The sequence below is a fragment of the Diabrotica virgifera genome, chromosome 7 (genome assembly GCF_917563875.1).
Source record: "Diabrotica virgifera virgifera chromosome 7, PGI_DIABVI_V3a".
Classification (NCBI taxonomy): Eukaryota; Metazoa; Arthropoda; class Insecta; order Coleoptera; family Chrysomelidae; genus Diabrotica; species Diabrotica virgifera.
This window is the reverse complement of record NC_065449.1, coordinates 87,886,101-87,903,357: the sequence shown is the minus strand read 5'-3', so window position 1 is coordinate 87,903,357 and position 17,257 is coordinate 87,886,101. Positions and strand designations below refer to the sequence as shown.

The window sequence follows — 17,257 nt, the reverse complement described above, 5'->3', positions numbered from 1 at the left end:
CGACCTACTGATTAAGAAGATCACCAGATGGAAACCAGAAACTGAAAGACCAAGGGGAAGACCCAAAGAGAGATGAGAGGACCAGGTCATGACATGAGACATATCAAAATTCTGGAATTGAGAAACTGGAGGAAACTATGAACATATCGAAATGAGTGGAAGAAAACTGTAACGAAAGCCAAGTCATACAACAAACTTTGACAACATACAAGTGGAATGCGGAATGATTCACCACAATAAGCGAATCAGAGAGCTCTAAGTAAGAGCGGCAAACATTCCACCCAGAATGAAAAGCCCTGATGATGATGATAATTTCTTGTATAGTTGATTCGCTAATCTGAGACACAACTGTCTACACTACAATCACAATAAAAATGCACTATACATATAGAAATAAACAAACCAAGATGCATGGAATGTTATTTTTCGAAGTATATTTCTTGTATAGTTGATTCGCTAACCTGAGACACAACTGTCTACGTCTACACTACAACCACAATAAAAATGCACTATATAGAAATAAACAAACCAAGATGCATCAAATGTTCGAGGAGCACTCCCAAATCATGAATTGGGAGTGCTTCTCGTGCTTGTTTATTTCTAGTGCATCTTTATTGTGATTGTAGTGTAGACAGTTGTGTCTCAGATTAGGGAATCAACTAGACATGTAATGTTATATTATTGTTCCATACAGAGTGGACCAAGAAAACAGTCCACCTCGATATTTGGCAGTATTTATAGATATTAGATTTTAAGGAAATGACGAAACAGGTCGATATTTGATGTAAGGGGGACACATTTTTACGGTACATACATTTGTCAACCCCCTCCCTTTCACTTTCCCCACCCCTTATTTTTAAATAAGGAATAGGGGTCGTGTGCTAGCTCATTTAAAAGGTTATTCAATTCTATATTCAGTAATATAAACATTAACATAAAATTACAAGAAAACATTATGTCCATGTCAAAAAAAAATATTTTAATTAAATGAATTGACACAAAAAGAAGAATGTATGTAATTTATTACATACAACAACAACAACAGACATTAATATACTGAACAAGCAAATAATCACCACAATACAACAGGCTCAAACTAAATACTGTCCAACAAACCAAAAAGATGAAAAACTAAGTCAACCTACTAAAACCCTTATAGAACTAAGACGACAGATGAAAGGAGATACAAGTTCCAGCAAAGAAGCGCTAAATCAAATAAATAAGACTATCACAAAGTCAATAAGAAAAGACATAAGAAACTACAATGTAGAAAAAACAAAACAAGCAATAGAGCAAAATAAGAACATGAAAGTTTTGAAGAACGTAAGCGTACAAAAAGGAAAAATAGAAATCAACAAACTAAGAAACAGAACTGGAAAAGAAACTACAAACAGAGATGAAATATTAACAATAGTCGAAGAGTTCTACACAGAGTTATACAAATCAAGAAAAAAAGATGACAATGCGCAACCTCCAATTACAGTAAAAACTGGGGTATTAAATCAAGGATCGGATTTAATGCCCGATATAACAAAATCAGAAATCAAAGAGGCTCTGAAGAAAATGAAAAATAATCGAACCCCAGGTGAAGATGGAATAGTATCAGAAGCACTAAAAATTGGAGGAAATATACTACTTGAAAAAATTAAACAACTTTTCAATATCTGCCTTCACAACGCCATTATTCCAACAGACTGGAACAACGCTACTATGATTCTATTACACAAAGCAGGAGACAAAGCCAATTTAGAGAATTACAGACCGATTAGTCTCCTCAGCCATTTATATAAGTTATTTACGCGAATAATAGTTAAGAGAATGGATAGAAAGTTAGAGACTTATCAACCAAGAGAACAGGCAGGATTCCGAAAAAATTACGGAACAAATGACCATCTACAAAGTATAAAAACCCTGATAGAGAAAGTAGTGGAATACAATAAACCCCTAGTTCTACTTTTTATCGATTTTCATAAAGCCTTTGACACAGTTGAACTTAGCAAAATATTACAGGCGCTTAAAGAATGCAGGCTAGATTATAGGTATACAAAATTATTACACAAAATATACTTACAGGCAACAACCACTGTCAAATTACATACTAACAGTAATCGCATAAAAATAGAACGGGGGGTTAGACAAGGAGACCCAATGTCACCTAAACTTTTTAATACGGTCTTAGAACATGCTTTCAAGAGTTTGGATTGGATGACAAAGGGAATAAAAATAGATGGAGAATACCTAAACAACTTACGTTTCGCCGATGATATAGTCATAGTAGCTGAGGATCTAGGTATGGCAAGAGAGATGGTACAAGAACTCGTTGTAGCTACAGAAAATGTAGGTTTAAATATAAACATCTCGAAAACAAAAATAATGACAAATTTGGTACCCAACCAGAACATCAGTATTGGTGGGAAGGAAATAGAACTCGTAGATAGATATAAATACCTGGGACATGAAATTACGATTGGCAGGGATAACCAGACTCATGAGCTGAAGAGAAGAATCGGTCTTGGGTGGGCAGCATTTGGAAAACTGAGAGAAACTTTTAAAAGTGAGTTACCTACATGTCTAAAGAGAAAGGTATTCGATCAGTGCGTCCTCCCAGTCTTGACGTACGGATCAGAAACACTTACCTTAACTAAAGCCTCGGCTACCAAACTAAGAGTCACGCAGAGAAGAATGGAGCGGTCAATGTTAGGAATAACTCTGCAAGACAAAATCAGAAACGAAGAAATCAGGAGAAGAACAAAGGTGACTGACGTCATCGAGAGGATAGCCAGGTTGAAGTGGAGATGGGCAGGACACGTAGCCAGAATGACAGATGGGCGATGGACGAAGAGGTTATTGGAATGGAGGCCAAGAGAAGACAAGAGAAGCGTCGGTCGACCGCCTACAAGATGGACTGACGACTTAAGAAAGGTAAATAAAAACTGGATGAGGGCGGCGCAGGATAGATGGGGTTGGAAACGAGGGGAGGAGGCCTATGTTCAGCAGTGGACTTTTGAGGCTGGATGATGATGTAATTTATTTAATTCAGAATATATTCTACTGCTGTTAAAAAACGGAAAAAATTTTTTGAAGTTATACTTCTTTAGGTGCGATTTAGAGTAAAATTTCATATTACTGCGCGCATGCGACCACAGACAGTACAGCGTTTAGTTGCTAAATCTTTCTAGTTATAAATATATCAGTGCAAGAAAAGGTGTGAAAAGAATATATTAGTGTTTTTAGTAAATATATTTATTATAATTTTTGTGTCTTTGGATTTGTCTTCCTTAAGATTAAGATGAGTATTAATAAAACATTTTATTGTATATTTATTATACCTTGTCTGTTTGTTACCGTGAATTGTCATTTGGTACGTCCGAACCGATACAGACAGTCGTCATAGCGTATTTGGTATAGCATTCGGCCAGAGATCGAGAGGTCTTGAGTTCGAATCCAGTGCAATTCTATACTTTTTTTAATTTTTTTGAAAGCGGTAAGCACAAAATTAGTTTGGTGTTTTAAAAAAAATAAAACAAACTGTTTAAAGTATATTCATTTTTAAGAAATCATATAATAGCAGTATAACTTCTTACGTGCGTACAAAGTACACACACATTCTTTTTTTTTTTTTTTTGATAAATAAACATTGCTTTTCACTTAATTTAAATGTTCAAGCTGCCACCCATCAGCCTCTTGGAAGGTTGAATATTGAATTTAAGCGAAAAATAATATTTATTTGTCAAATAAACATTTTTCTCCGTTTTCTGTCAGTAGTAAAATGTATTTTGATTTTGAGTTAAATAAATTGCATACATTCTTCTATTTGTGTCAATTAATTTAATTCAAAATGATTTTTCTCGGATACCCTGTATAAATAATTATGTCAATGTTAATATTACTGAATAGAGAATTGAATAACCTTTCAAATGAGGTAGCACCAATGAACTGTCGTGGGGGAAATGGAAGGGAGGTGGTTGACAAATGACAGATGTATGTATCGTAAAAATGTGTCCCTTTTAGATCAAAAGTCGACCTGTTTCTTCATTTCCTTAAAATCTAATAAATACATACATACTGCCTCGAGGTGGACTGTTTTCTTTGGCCCACTCTGTATAATCTATATAAATGATCTTAATTTAGACATTGATAATTTTCACCTTTATGTGCTCAATAAAAATTAAATGTTTGTGAATATTCAGGCAAATTAAAAAAATATTAAAAATAAGAATATAAATGTTCACATAGACATAGGTACGGGAAATCACTATCAGTTTTTTATAATAATTATTGATAAAGTTTGTGACGTTCTATAGTTAAAAAGAAGATATTTTAGAAAAATGCCTTGTGAAAAAACTTGGAAGCTAGAATTATTTTTATATTTTTAAAAATAACCTTGAAAAAATTTCCATAACATACAGGTCATAGTAAATTTTAAACAATTTATATCATCTAATTTAAAATTTTATTGTTGTACACGTCAAACAGTAGAAATAAATTTTTAAATTCATTATAATTAACTCAATGTGTGGTAAATTATAAATTATCTAGTAGTAAGCATGGCAACAGCGCAAGTTAGGCTGACCTTGCATTCACAAATTTATTTGTTGATTATTTACTGAAACTGAAAAAGAAAATAAAGATAAAATACTCACGGTATCTGTAGACTCGACATTAAGTCCAGAAACTTTCAATTCTTCACAAAGGTTGTAAACTGGTGTAAAATGCTCATTAGGGATATCAATACTTCCACTGTACATCAACTCTATTAAATTTTTAAGCTGACTGTACGAAATACCATACATAAAAATAGCATTGTCGTCGGTATGATCAATGAAAACTTGTCTAAAGTACCGGCTACTAGCAGCCAAAACTACTTTATGTGCCTTTAAGGACCCATCTTTACAATACAATGTACAATCTGTCAACAAACTGTCTTTATATAAATCAGAAAATATGCTTCCCAACTTTTCATAGTGTCTATCTGCGTAAAGACGCACGCTTTTTTGCAACTTCATCGTAATATGTAAGGTTAACTAATCACTTAAACACTACACAGTTATTTTAAAATTAAAATCACATTAAATATACTTTGTTTTCACAAATGTTTACGCGAAATTTTGTGTGTAAAGATGCACAACTATAATGCTTGAACGGCACGACATCACTTACCGCGCCCTTTGGCTTTGGGTTGTATACTAAGGGGGGCTCGGCAGGATATTGATTTTACTTCGTGCTGCCCCCTCTTTCAAAATCGCAAAATACCCTCTGGAATTAATTATAACTCACGGCCTCTGCTGGGTTTCTACACCGTCCCAACTTTTAGTAGTATTTTCTGTCTTTATTCTCGGCGTTGAACTGAGCAGCTGTTTATTTATTTTATATTTATTTAGTTTATCTGCTCGTACCGCAAGCGGAATAATTTTGTTAAAAATATTTATGATATGCGTTCTGTCATAAAATATTTTAGTAATTTTTATGTTTATAGTAGAATTTATATTTTAATTTAGATATTATAATTAAATTATTTTTACGTATAAATAGCACGGGTAAAATTGAAGTAATTTAACGTTTTTAATTAATATTATTTCAAATGATAAAATAAAAATCATTTTATAAAAATGAATTTTTTATTGTGAGTTTCTTTATAGGTAGGTAAAATTATTACAAATTTTAGAATATTTTTAATTTAAATACTTATAAAATTAACGTGAATAGATGGTACTTTTAATTATTTAGTTTTTTTATTATTTAATTATTATTGCTTATTTATATTGTTTTACTTTTGTTAGGTAATTATAAAAATTTTGATAGGTAACTTAATACAGTAGTTCCCAATTTTCTCGTCCATGGAATCCGAAATAATCCAGCAATTTTTTGGCGGAATTTTGGTAGTTTAATACAGCAGTTCCCAATTTTTTCGTCCATGCCATATGGAACCCGAAATAATCAAGGAATCTTTTGGCGGGATTTTGGTATTTTAATATAGCAGTTCCAAATTTTCTCGTATGGAATATGGGATCCTAGAACCCTAAATAATCAAGCAATGTTTTGGCGGAGTGCCTTTTATCATTGCTTTATAGCAGCGACATAAGAAGTTCGGGACCCACCTAATGAATTTTTTTTGTTTTTATTTTGTCCACAAAAAAGATAATCTTTGGGAAGGTAAAATGATCAAGTGAAAAAAAGTGAAATATTGAAAATTATTGATTCAAACTTAGATGTCGTATTGATATAGAAAAAGTGAAATAAGTAGTAGGTATGGAGAATTATTAATTAATTGATTAATATTTAGATATTTTATTACTTAAATAAAAATAATAAAAAAACTTATTTTGAAAATGTTTAATTTGAAGAAGGCCTTAGTGTTTTTGTTGCTGTTTCTACTTCACTAATATTTTTACTTTTAATTGTTATGAGTTATACGACAATTGTTAAATTATTAAATATATGTTTCTTTAATCTGCAAATAATTCCTCTATCAGATATTCTTTTTTCATGTCCATTCAAGGTTTACCAACTGTTTACTTATGTCTTTTTCCAAACAATAGGTTAATGGCAACATATTCTCTTTTAAAAATTCATTGGATGAAAGAAATTTTTGTTCCAAGCATATGATCCAGGGCAGTGGTTCTCAATCTTTTTGAGTCATGTACCACAAAATACTTTTTAATATTTTTGGTACCACCTAACTGAAATAACTACCTATCTAGATAGGTAATCTAATTAACTGTAATAGTGGTGATTTTGACAGTTTTGCGTTTTGTGTACCACCGCAAATAATGATATGTACCACCAGTGGTACATGTACCACAGATTGAGAACCGCTGATCCAGGGGATCCAGATCCAGAAACTGAATTTGTTCATAGTTCAACATTATTCAGAAATTGGTTGTTCTATCAGGAAATCTTAAACTCGAGTGCTCTCGTCTTCAGTCCTTTCTAAAAAATCTGGAGTGGAGTAGACCACATAATCACATACATAATTGACAATTTAAAACTCGTTTTAGGAGTCCGGTCCTGGCAAGAAGGTAACAAACGCGGTGATGGTGATAGCAGCTCCTGACAAAGCGAGCGGAGCAGATAAAATTGATCCCGAAATGATAAAATGGATAGGGAATGAAGGAAAGAAGTGGTTGCTGGAAATAATGAGAGAAGCATGGAGAACAAACAAAATGCCGAGAGAGTGGGAAGAAAACTTACTGATCGCAATTCACAAGAAAGGAGAAGAATCCACCTGTGGAAACTATAGAGATATTATATGCCTGTCATCAGTAGTGTTCAAGCTCTATACCAGAATAATGGAAAGAATATTAAGATCAGAGGTAGAAGAAAAACTTGAAGAGGAACAAACAGCATTCAGAGGCAAAAGGCAAACAGTTGACAACATAAGCATACTACGAAATATAATATAAAAAAATATAATGATAAAAGTAGGGGAGCCCAAGCGGGGATTTTTGCAGTTACTCGAGCGCGTCAGATTATTACATGAGGAGAAACCTTGTAGCCTGAAAATGTACCTCTACCATATATTGGCTCTTAATGCAGGGGAGTCCGTTAAGGAGGGGCCGAAAAAAATCTATCCTTAGAAAAACTCGAAATCGTCAGATTAAGATAAGGTAAGTTAAGTACATGCAAAACAGTATATTTGAAAAATCTGACGATTTGAGCGGGGCGTAAGGAAATGGGTGAGCCCCAAAGTTTCACAAGAAAAAAGTGAATATTTCGCGAAATGAATGACATCGAAAAACTAAAAAATACGTACTCAATAGTTTTCAAAAATCTATCGAATGATACCAAACACGACCCCCCACGGAGGTGGGGTGGGGGGTTGCTTTAAAATCTTAAATGGGAGCCCCCATTTTTTTATTGCAGATTTGGATTCCTTACGTAAAAATAAGTAACTTTTATTCGAGTCATTTTTTCGAATTATGGATAGATGGCGCTATAATCTAAAAAACGATTGTTGGAAATGGAAAATTAGATTAAAAATGGAAAGTCGCCACTAAAATGGAAAACTAAAGGAACTATTAGAAAATAATTATTAGAAAAAGATATGTAAACAACTCGGTCGAGATCTTTCTTTAAATTAGAGTCCCTCATAAATCAATCAACCACAGGTGCATAAATCATTGTATAAAAAAAAGGTTCTTGGTAAACATCTTCGGCGCCTGTTAGTTCGGGAGCTGAAAACAGTAAGGTGCCATAATTGTGTCACAAATCTTTTGCATCCGTGAAAACTGTGAAAAGGAGTACACATATACGATTATGACCGTATAAGATGCTGAGTATTTAGCGTGAAGACTTTTTAAGGTGAATTTTTTACTTTACACTTGATTAGGTATCATTTTTTTTTGCTAATAATAATTGTCTTCTCCTTCTCAGCTTAACGGATGTTCCACAGTTTCTACTCTTAATGGTTCAATTGGAGTTGATTTCATTGCACCAATACCAATACAGAGCCGCAAAGCTTTGTTTTTTAAAATATCTAATTTATTGAGTAATTTATTATTTGCACAGCATGCTTGGGGGTCCCAAGCGGAGATTTTTGCAGTCACTCAAGCGCGTCATATTATCACATGGGGAGAAACCTTGTACCCTGTAAATGTATCGCTACCACATATTGGATCTGAAAATCCCTACCACATATCCCCCCTATAGGAAGGTTCGTTGAGGGGGGTCCGAAAAAAAATTTTATCCTTTGAAAAGCTCGAAATCGTCAGATGAAGATAAGGTAAGTTAAGTACATGCAGAACAGTGTATATTTCAAAAATTTGACGGTTTGGGCGGGGCGTATGGAAATGGGTGAGTTACAAAGTTTCACAAGAAAAAAGCGAATATTTCGACAAATAAAAGTCAGATCGAAAAACTAAAAATTACGTGTTCAATATTTTTCAAAAATGTATCGAATGGTACCAAGCGCGACTCCCTACAGAGAGGGGTGGGAAGTAAATTTTAAATAGGAACCCCGCAATATTTCGCAAAATGAACATCAGATTGAAAAACGAAATATAAACGTATTCAATATTTTTGAAAAATCTATCGAATGACACCAAACACCCTCCCCCCCATGGAGGTGGGTTGGGGTGTGACAGTACGTAACAAATAATTTTATAAAACCTTAATCTTAAGCTTATTACAAAGTCATTTGTATTTGAATGATGTGGTTACGTTTTCGGCCCAGGTAGAAATTAATAAGTTTTAACCTATTGTACTTTTAATTATTATACCTGCGGTTCAGTATGTTCATCTCTGAAAATTTAACCATATTATGTAATCAAATACAAATGACTTTGTAATAGGATTAAGACACCGTTTTCTAAAATATTTTGAGACGTACTTTACTTTAAAATCTTAAATGGGAGCCCCAAAAATGGAAAGTCCCCACTTAAACGGAAAACTTTACTTAACTTTTTTTTTGGTTTTAGGACCTGATCTTCACAACCCAATAGTACGCATAACGCTCGAGTAACTGCAAATTTAGCATACTTTCCTCCCCTATGGCCAAATAGGGTTCACCGTGCCTTTTCAATTCTGATGGGTAAACTCAACGGTTTATGGATTTTTGGCTGCTGATTATGAATCTCGAGGGTAGATTTCAAGATATTGTAAAATTAGTGCAACATATTGGCAAAATAAGCGTTTTTCGAAGCTTTTTAATCGTAACTCGGTTTTGACGCATGGAAGTGGGCCTTACAAAGTTTCATTTTAAAGCTTAATTTGTAAACTTTCAAACAAAATTTGTTCAATTAGGTTTCACTTTATTTTTATTTGTATTAAAGTTGCAATTGTCTTAAAACAATTGTTTTCTTGACTTTAGTGCAAAAATATAGTGAAGGCACCCAGGCACATTGCTACAACCATCGCATACTGAAAAACAAATAGCGAGATGCCTGGCGATGTGCGATGCTAACATTATGTTCGTTCGTACGATGTGCGTAGCGATATGTCTGGCGAGTGCGATGCTTCACGGGCGCCCATATAAAAATTTTTAGGGGGGGCAGACATGAAGATGTTGCACATAACATTTTGCATGCTTTGGATAACCATATATAGTTTAAAGCACTTATATAGAAAAGCTGGGGGGGGGGACACGGCCCCCCTGCCTTGAAATAGAAAATAATAATATGTTCTACCATTGCGAGTATGCAACTTGTGGCGAGGTGTGATGTTTCAGTATATTTCTACACTTTAGAGTTGGACGTTAACTTCTACTGTTTAAACAAACCATTCCTTCAGTCATTCGGCAACGGATAAAAATGATTGCAGTATTTCTGTTGTACCATGTACTTTTCGGTCAGGAACCGATAGCTTTATCATCTACATATTTTAGAAGTTCAGAAGGTAGAATTTTTTCCTTGTGCATTAATGATATCGTAAAAATATGGTACACTGAGAGAAAAAAATTCTTGACATAAAGAAACTTTATTTATATTTAAGAAAGATCGACTTGGCATATTGCCTAAGAACCTATATCTTTGTATGTAATATATAATTTTCTAAAATATTTCAAATACATTTTACTATAGCCAAAGAAATATATCTTAAACATGATTGAACTATCACTTTCGGGCAAACTTCGAACCCATTTATCAGAAAGAAATTACACTTGATGTTAATTAATTTTTTCTTCAAACGTCAAATAATGATGACATTACTTATCTAACTTGATCCTGTCAAAGTTTGATGTCTCCGCCGCAGTTTTTTTCCCATTTCTTTACGGCGCGCGGCGGAGGGAAAAATGCTGTCATGGCAACAATATGAAACATGTCACAAAGCAACAATACAAATGTCATTAACAACAATTAAACATCATTTTTATTTATAGTAATATTAAAAGTACAATTAGTTAATGAGGCATTTTCAAAATTGAAACCGTGCAAAAATGTTCCCGACTCTTGATACGCATTGGTAATTGTTGATAATACTGATGGTCGAGCACAACTTTCAGCAATCATTCCCGATGTTGGCGAATCATGAGGGTTTATCCCACCGACGACTTAATTATTTTAATTTCTAACATCTAGACGACTTTGATAGTTGTCACAGTTAATTTCGAGTAAAAATAGCGTATGAATTGTACTATTTACGGTTGAAAATTGCTACGTTTGAAGAAAAAATAGTATACTTTATTCGGCAAAGAAGCGACTTTTCTTGACTTGCCCTCTATTACGCGCCTCACTTCGTTCGGCGCGTAATATCGGGCGCGTCAAGAAAAGTCATGCTTCTCCGCCTCATAAAGTAATATACTATTATTAGTCATAAAAATATATTTTTTCTTCAAACGTCAAATAATGATGACATTACTTATCTAACTTGATCCTGTCAAAGTTTTATGTCTCCGCCGGCAGCAGTTTTTTTTTTCATTTCTTTACGGCGGAGGGAAAAATGTTGTCATGGCAACAATATGAAACATGTCACAAAGCAACAATGCAAATGTCATTAACAACAATTAAACATCATTTTTATTTATAGTAATATTAAAAGTACAATTAGTTAATGAGGCATTTTCAAAATTGAAACCGTGCAAAAATGTTCCCGACTCTTGATACGCATTGGTAATTGTTGATGATACTGATGGTCGAGCACAACTTTCAGCAATCATTCCCGATGTTGGCGAATCATGAGGGTTTATCCCACCGACGACTTAATTATTTTAATTTCTAACATCTAGACGACTTTGATAGTTGTCACAGTTAATTTCGAGTAAAAATAGCGTATGAATTGTACTATTTATGGTTGAAAATTGCTACGTTTGAAGAAAAAATAATATACTTTATTCGGCAAAGAAGCGACTTTTCTTGACTTGCCCTCTATTACGCGCCTCACTTCGTTCGGCGCGTAATATCGGGCGCGTCAAGAAAAGTCATGCTTCTCCGCCTCATAAAGTAATATACTATTCTTGACATTACAAAACTATTCTTTCTGAGTAATAATATTTCTTAGTAAGGAATATTATTATCTTACTATTAATAATTAATGTATTTAATGTTTTTTTTTTCTCTGATTCTGGCTTTGGTTTAGAACTAGAACCTTTAGCCACGTAATTGTATAACTTATCACTAAGTCAGGGGAGTAATGTGTAGTGTGTGTGTTGAGTAAGTGTCTTGTTACTTTGCAAAGTCGACGTCATTATCTTTGCAAAGAGACGCTAATTGTTTCCGAACGTCTGCGGTCCCTCCGGTGAGTACCGATCCCACAAGGACAGAAACTATTTTCCATTTATTAATGTTAAGTATTTAATGTTAAGAATTATATTTCGCAGATATAAACGTATATTCAGAGTTAAGTTAATATTTCTTGAAAATAAAGTGATATTACATACGGCGAAATAAATCATCGTGTTAAGGTAAAATCATTATTTATTAATAAAAACAAGATATAAAACGTTATTATTACATACAAATATTATCTCCACTCTTAAATCACTGGCTTCTACACAACAATAAAAGGATGGAGAGGCAATCCAACTTCCTCAAATTTTCCTTCTTTTGTTAATAGCACTTTGTATATCAGCAATTTACTAAAACAAAATCGTTATGTAGAAAGAGTAAACTTACTTTAATAAATTTTTTTTATAAATATATAGCTATTTATTTTGACAAATTTAGGAAATACAAAAAAAAACAAATACACGGCTTCACACAAGAACTATTAATACTAATAATAATCAATCATATTTAGTTCAAACATGGCATTATTTAACATACACATCTTTGTTTATTTTTTCTTTTTGTTAATGAAATATTAATTATTTATCTGTATAATATTAAGTCACCCAAAAAAAACCACTCTTTAGCTAAAACAAGAGGGAAAATACAACCAATGTAAAACATTGAAGCAGACATAATAATATGTAATTTTCTTTATTTTTATAATCTAAAAGAGACAGCATACCTAATCATAAGAAATTTTATTACGGGAAAGTATTAATAGTTTACATCTTAAGTCATTTAATACATATTAACTAATTCACGGTTTTCGGCAATAACATTTCTTATAGTCCAGGGCGCATCTGTTTTGAGATGGACGTTGAGAGGTGACTCAAATTTTTTTGCAGAAATTGCTTGAAAATGTATCAAATAAAAATATTTGACTTATCCTCTCTCTCAAAAAGGTCCGGAACATTGTTTAAATAATCAAAATGTCAAAAATTGAAGGAAAAATTCGATTTTTTTCTTCGTTTTTTGATTATAATTCATTTCCGAGAAAAGTTTTACTAATATAAAAGTTGCGTAATTAAATTTTCTACAATATAGAATTGGTTAAAAATTTAAAAAATAGTCACCCTAGTTGCAAAATAGCAATAATTGCGAAAAAACCATACAAAAACAAGTATTCGCATTTTACGTTTTTCACCCATTTATGCTACACTTAGGACCTTCATATTTCACCCAGAAAAACTTTATGATATAGTAAAACAATACTGTAAATTTCATTAAGATCGGTTTAATAGATTTTGCAAAATAAATTTTGGAATCCAGCTTTCGCAAAAAAAATTCATTTTTTCAAAATGTTACAGGACTGAAAATAAAGCAGATAGCAAGTTGAATTTTTTTTTGCTTATAGACGTGTACTGTACCTTTCATTTGCAATTTTCAAAATTAAAATCGATTAATTACCACGGCGTCAGAAAATTTTTGAAATAAACAATAATTTTTGGTGCTACGCGCAGGACAGCGGTGTTCGATTCACACAAGTTGATTTCCACCAAAATTTCTTCCAATCTTTATCTAATATATTATTTTCTTACTCTATATTTTGTTGTATTCTAATATTTTAATTCCACAAAAATCAAACTAATTTTATTATTGTTTGTGAAATATTGTTTAAACAATTGCATATATTTAAAAATAATAAACTTTTATTATCTAAGTTAAAATATATGAACAAAGAAAGTTTTTGCTAATAAAAGTGTTATTTCAAAGGATAGAGTATGTGTTTTTATTTTGCAATAAACAAATTTATTTATTTATATCGAAATGTAATAAAAATTAAAATGTATCAATCATTATCAAAGGTCATTGGAATGCCCAATCAGAGCAAACTATCCGCTGTCCTGCGCGTAGCACCAATAATTAATGTTTATTTAAAAAAATTTCTGACGCCGTGGTGTTAATCGATTTTAATTTTGCAAAATTGCAAATGAAAGGTACAGTACACTTTTATACGCAAAAAAATTTTCAACTTGCTATCTGCTTTATTTTTAGTCCTGTAACATTTTGAAAAAATGAATTTTTTTTACGAAAGCTGGATTGCAAAATTTATTTTGCAAAATCTATTAAACCGATCTTAATGAAATTTACAGTATTGTTTTACTGTATCATAAAGTTTTTTAGGGTGAAATATGAAGGTCCTATGTGTAGCATAAATGGTTGAAAAACGTAAAATGCGAATACTTGTTTTTGTATGTTTTTTTCACAATTATTGCTATTTTGCAACAAGGGTGACTATTTTTTAAATTTTTAATCAATTCTATATTGTAGGAAATTTAATTACGCAACTTTTATGTCAGTACAACTTTTCTCGGAAATGATTATTTTTAAATTTATAATCAAAAAACCAAGAAAAAAATCGAATTTTTCCTTAATTTTTTGACATTTTGATTATTTAAACAATGTTCCGGACCTTTTTGAGAGGGAGGATAACTCAAATATTATTATTTGATTCATTTTCAAGCAATTTCTGCAAAAAAATTTGAGTCACCTCTCAACGTCCAAATGTACTAATATTTTTACAGATGCGCCCTGGTCTATTAACCTTAAAAATATTTCTTTTAGGCTAACTGATTTCTTTATCTCAAATAAATGAACATAAAACATCCTCAGCGTTGCACCCGCCATGTTTGATATAGCGTTGTATTGTATATTTTTATAGAAAACGATACATTCAAGAAACCTATTATAGTTGATACATAAGTATACACATTTTTAAAAAGGTACTTACATGTATAAAGTTCTACCATTTCTGGAAGGCCCCGCAGTTGGTTAATAACTCCTTTCTTAATATTGTTCTGAAGCTATATATTATATCATTCTGTTCCAGCTTTAAATTGTGGCTTATTTCCCAGTTAGAATAATAAGCTCCTTTATTTCAGAGTTGTCCATCATTATACCTAAAAAGCAAATAAAGATACTATTATGTCTCTTTTATAACAATTCGGTTACGCAACAATATTATTATTACATCTTAAATTACTCAATTTACTTTTATTTAATACCTATATGTACGTACCTTCAAAATATCACGCCATTTTGACAAACACTGACGACTAAATCATAAATAGTTAATCTGCGCAATTCTTTTGTGGAAGAAAATCTCTTTGTAAGTAACATTTTGGCATTAATGATAAAGTTTTTATTTTATAAACACAATTACTACAGAGGGTATTTCTGAAGAATTATTTCTTGCGGTTTAAAATATTTATTTGATTGCAAGAAAATTTCTTGTTCACAAATATAAATATGGATTAACTTAACATTATATTTCTTATACATACTGCAAAATATTTGTAGTTTTCAATTTAAGAAACAAAAACTTTAGGCTAAGAAAATTAAAATGTAACCATTAATGCATTTCTTAGTATTGAAGAAATTATCTGTAAGAAATTATTGAGTTGTGTTTAAAAACTCGTTTCTTTATATGTGAACCGGTATGTTTAAGTTAATAGGATATGTTAACTTTTAAGAAATATTGCTCAAAGAAATCAGTGTTTTAGGAGAAAAGAAATTGTTCTCTCGGTGTAGATTGTAAAAATACATAATATTTTAGAGGAAGGGGAAAGAGGAGAATCTTGAGGAATTTCTTGAAAAACTATATAGGGACTTGAGAAAGTACCTTTTATTCTAATTATTGTGTTATCTGTTCCTTCTGATACTAGATACTGCTCTAGATACTACAAATAGGCTTCTATGCTGATGTGGCGAATTTAACTGATGCGATTTATATATCTAGGCTTAATCGTATCTATAACATTATGGTAGCGGAGCCCAAGCAGGGATTTTTGCAGTTCTCGAGCACGTCAGATTATGACATGGGGAGAAACCTTGTACCCTGTAAATGTACCCCTATACCATATATTGGATCTTAATACAGGGGAGTTCGTTAAGGAGGGCCCGAAAAAAAATCTATCCCTAGAAAAACTCGAAATCGTCAGATTAAGTTAAGGTAAGTTAAGTACATGCAGAACAGAGTATATTTCAAAAATCTGACGGTTTGAGCGGGGCCCGGGCGTAGGGAAATAGGTAAGTCACAAAGTTTCACAAGAAAAAAAGCGAATATTTCGAGAAATAAACGTCAGATCGAAAAACTAAAAAATACGTGTTCAATATTTTTTAAAAATTTATCGCATGATACAAACGACACCCTACGGAGAGGGGGGGATAAATTTAAAATTTTAAATAGGAATCCCGCGATATTTCGCGAAATAAACATCAGATCGAAAACTGCGAAACACACGTACTCAGTATTTTTTTAAAATCTATCGAATGACACCAAACACAACTACCAAGGAGGGGGGGGGGGTTACTTTAAAATATTAAATAAGAGCCCCATTTTTTATTGGATATTTGGATTCCTTACGTAAAAATAAGTAACTTTTATTCGAGACATTTTTTCGAATTATGGATAGATGGCGCTATAATCGGAAAAAACGATTGTTAGAAAAAGGAGGATGCACTAGAAAAAAATGAAAAGTCCCCACTTAAATGGAAAACTTTGCTTAACTTTTTTTGGTGTTAGGTCCCCATAACGCTCGAGTAACTGCAAATTTGGCATACTTTCCTCCCCTACTATTATGGAATTCAATGGTTTAGCTGGGCATACCTAAGAAACTAAGTTCGAATATGAGAGAAAACATCAAATCCTTTAATTCAATGGGGATGGCGAGATTTACCAATAAATCAACATCAGAAGTTAAGGATATTTTCTCGAGTTTGAAGAAGCTGTATTAAATATTGGTCTAGAAATAAATGAAGATAAAACTATATACATGGTCGTTTCGAAACAAGAACGACGGCAAATATAGCAAAATATTACTATAGCCTAATAAAATAAAAAAAGTCAAAATGTAAATTCGTACAGGTTAAAACAAATTTTATATCAAAGTTTAGGTGGGTACGAAAGATATTTTCAAGAAAGTATCCAAATCATACAAGGGGATCATTGTTTAAATAATTAAAAAGCGGTCATTTTTGCAAAAAAAAAATACTTTTTTAACTGCTGAGGTAATTCACTTATTAATGAAGGTCTATGGGATTTTTTCTGCAAA

The 17,257-nt window shown here is 32.2% G+C and overlaps 1 protein-coding gene across 4 annotated transcripts in view; it reads right to left on the bottom strand.

Moving 5' to 3' along the window:
- Positions 1–5,355, bottom strand: part of LOC114329654 (zinc finger and BTB domain-containing protein 8A-like) — a 184,604-nt gene extending 179,249 nt beyond the window's left edge. For 2 of the 4 annotated variants that reach the window (XM_028278834.2, XM_028278835.2), the window contains exon 1: positions 4,644–5,354. In XM_028278834.2, the coding sequence (XP_028134635.1) occupies positions 4,644–5,006 (363 nt within the window). In that variant the 5' untranslated portion in view covers positions 5,007–5,354. Of the gene's footprint in view, positions 1–4,643 lie in introns of all 4 variants that reach the window. The other 2 variants (XM_028278836.2, XM_028278832.2) reach the window with 2 other exon arrangements.
- Positions 5,356–17,257: the final 11,902 nt, after the last annotated feature.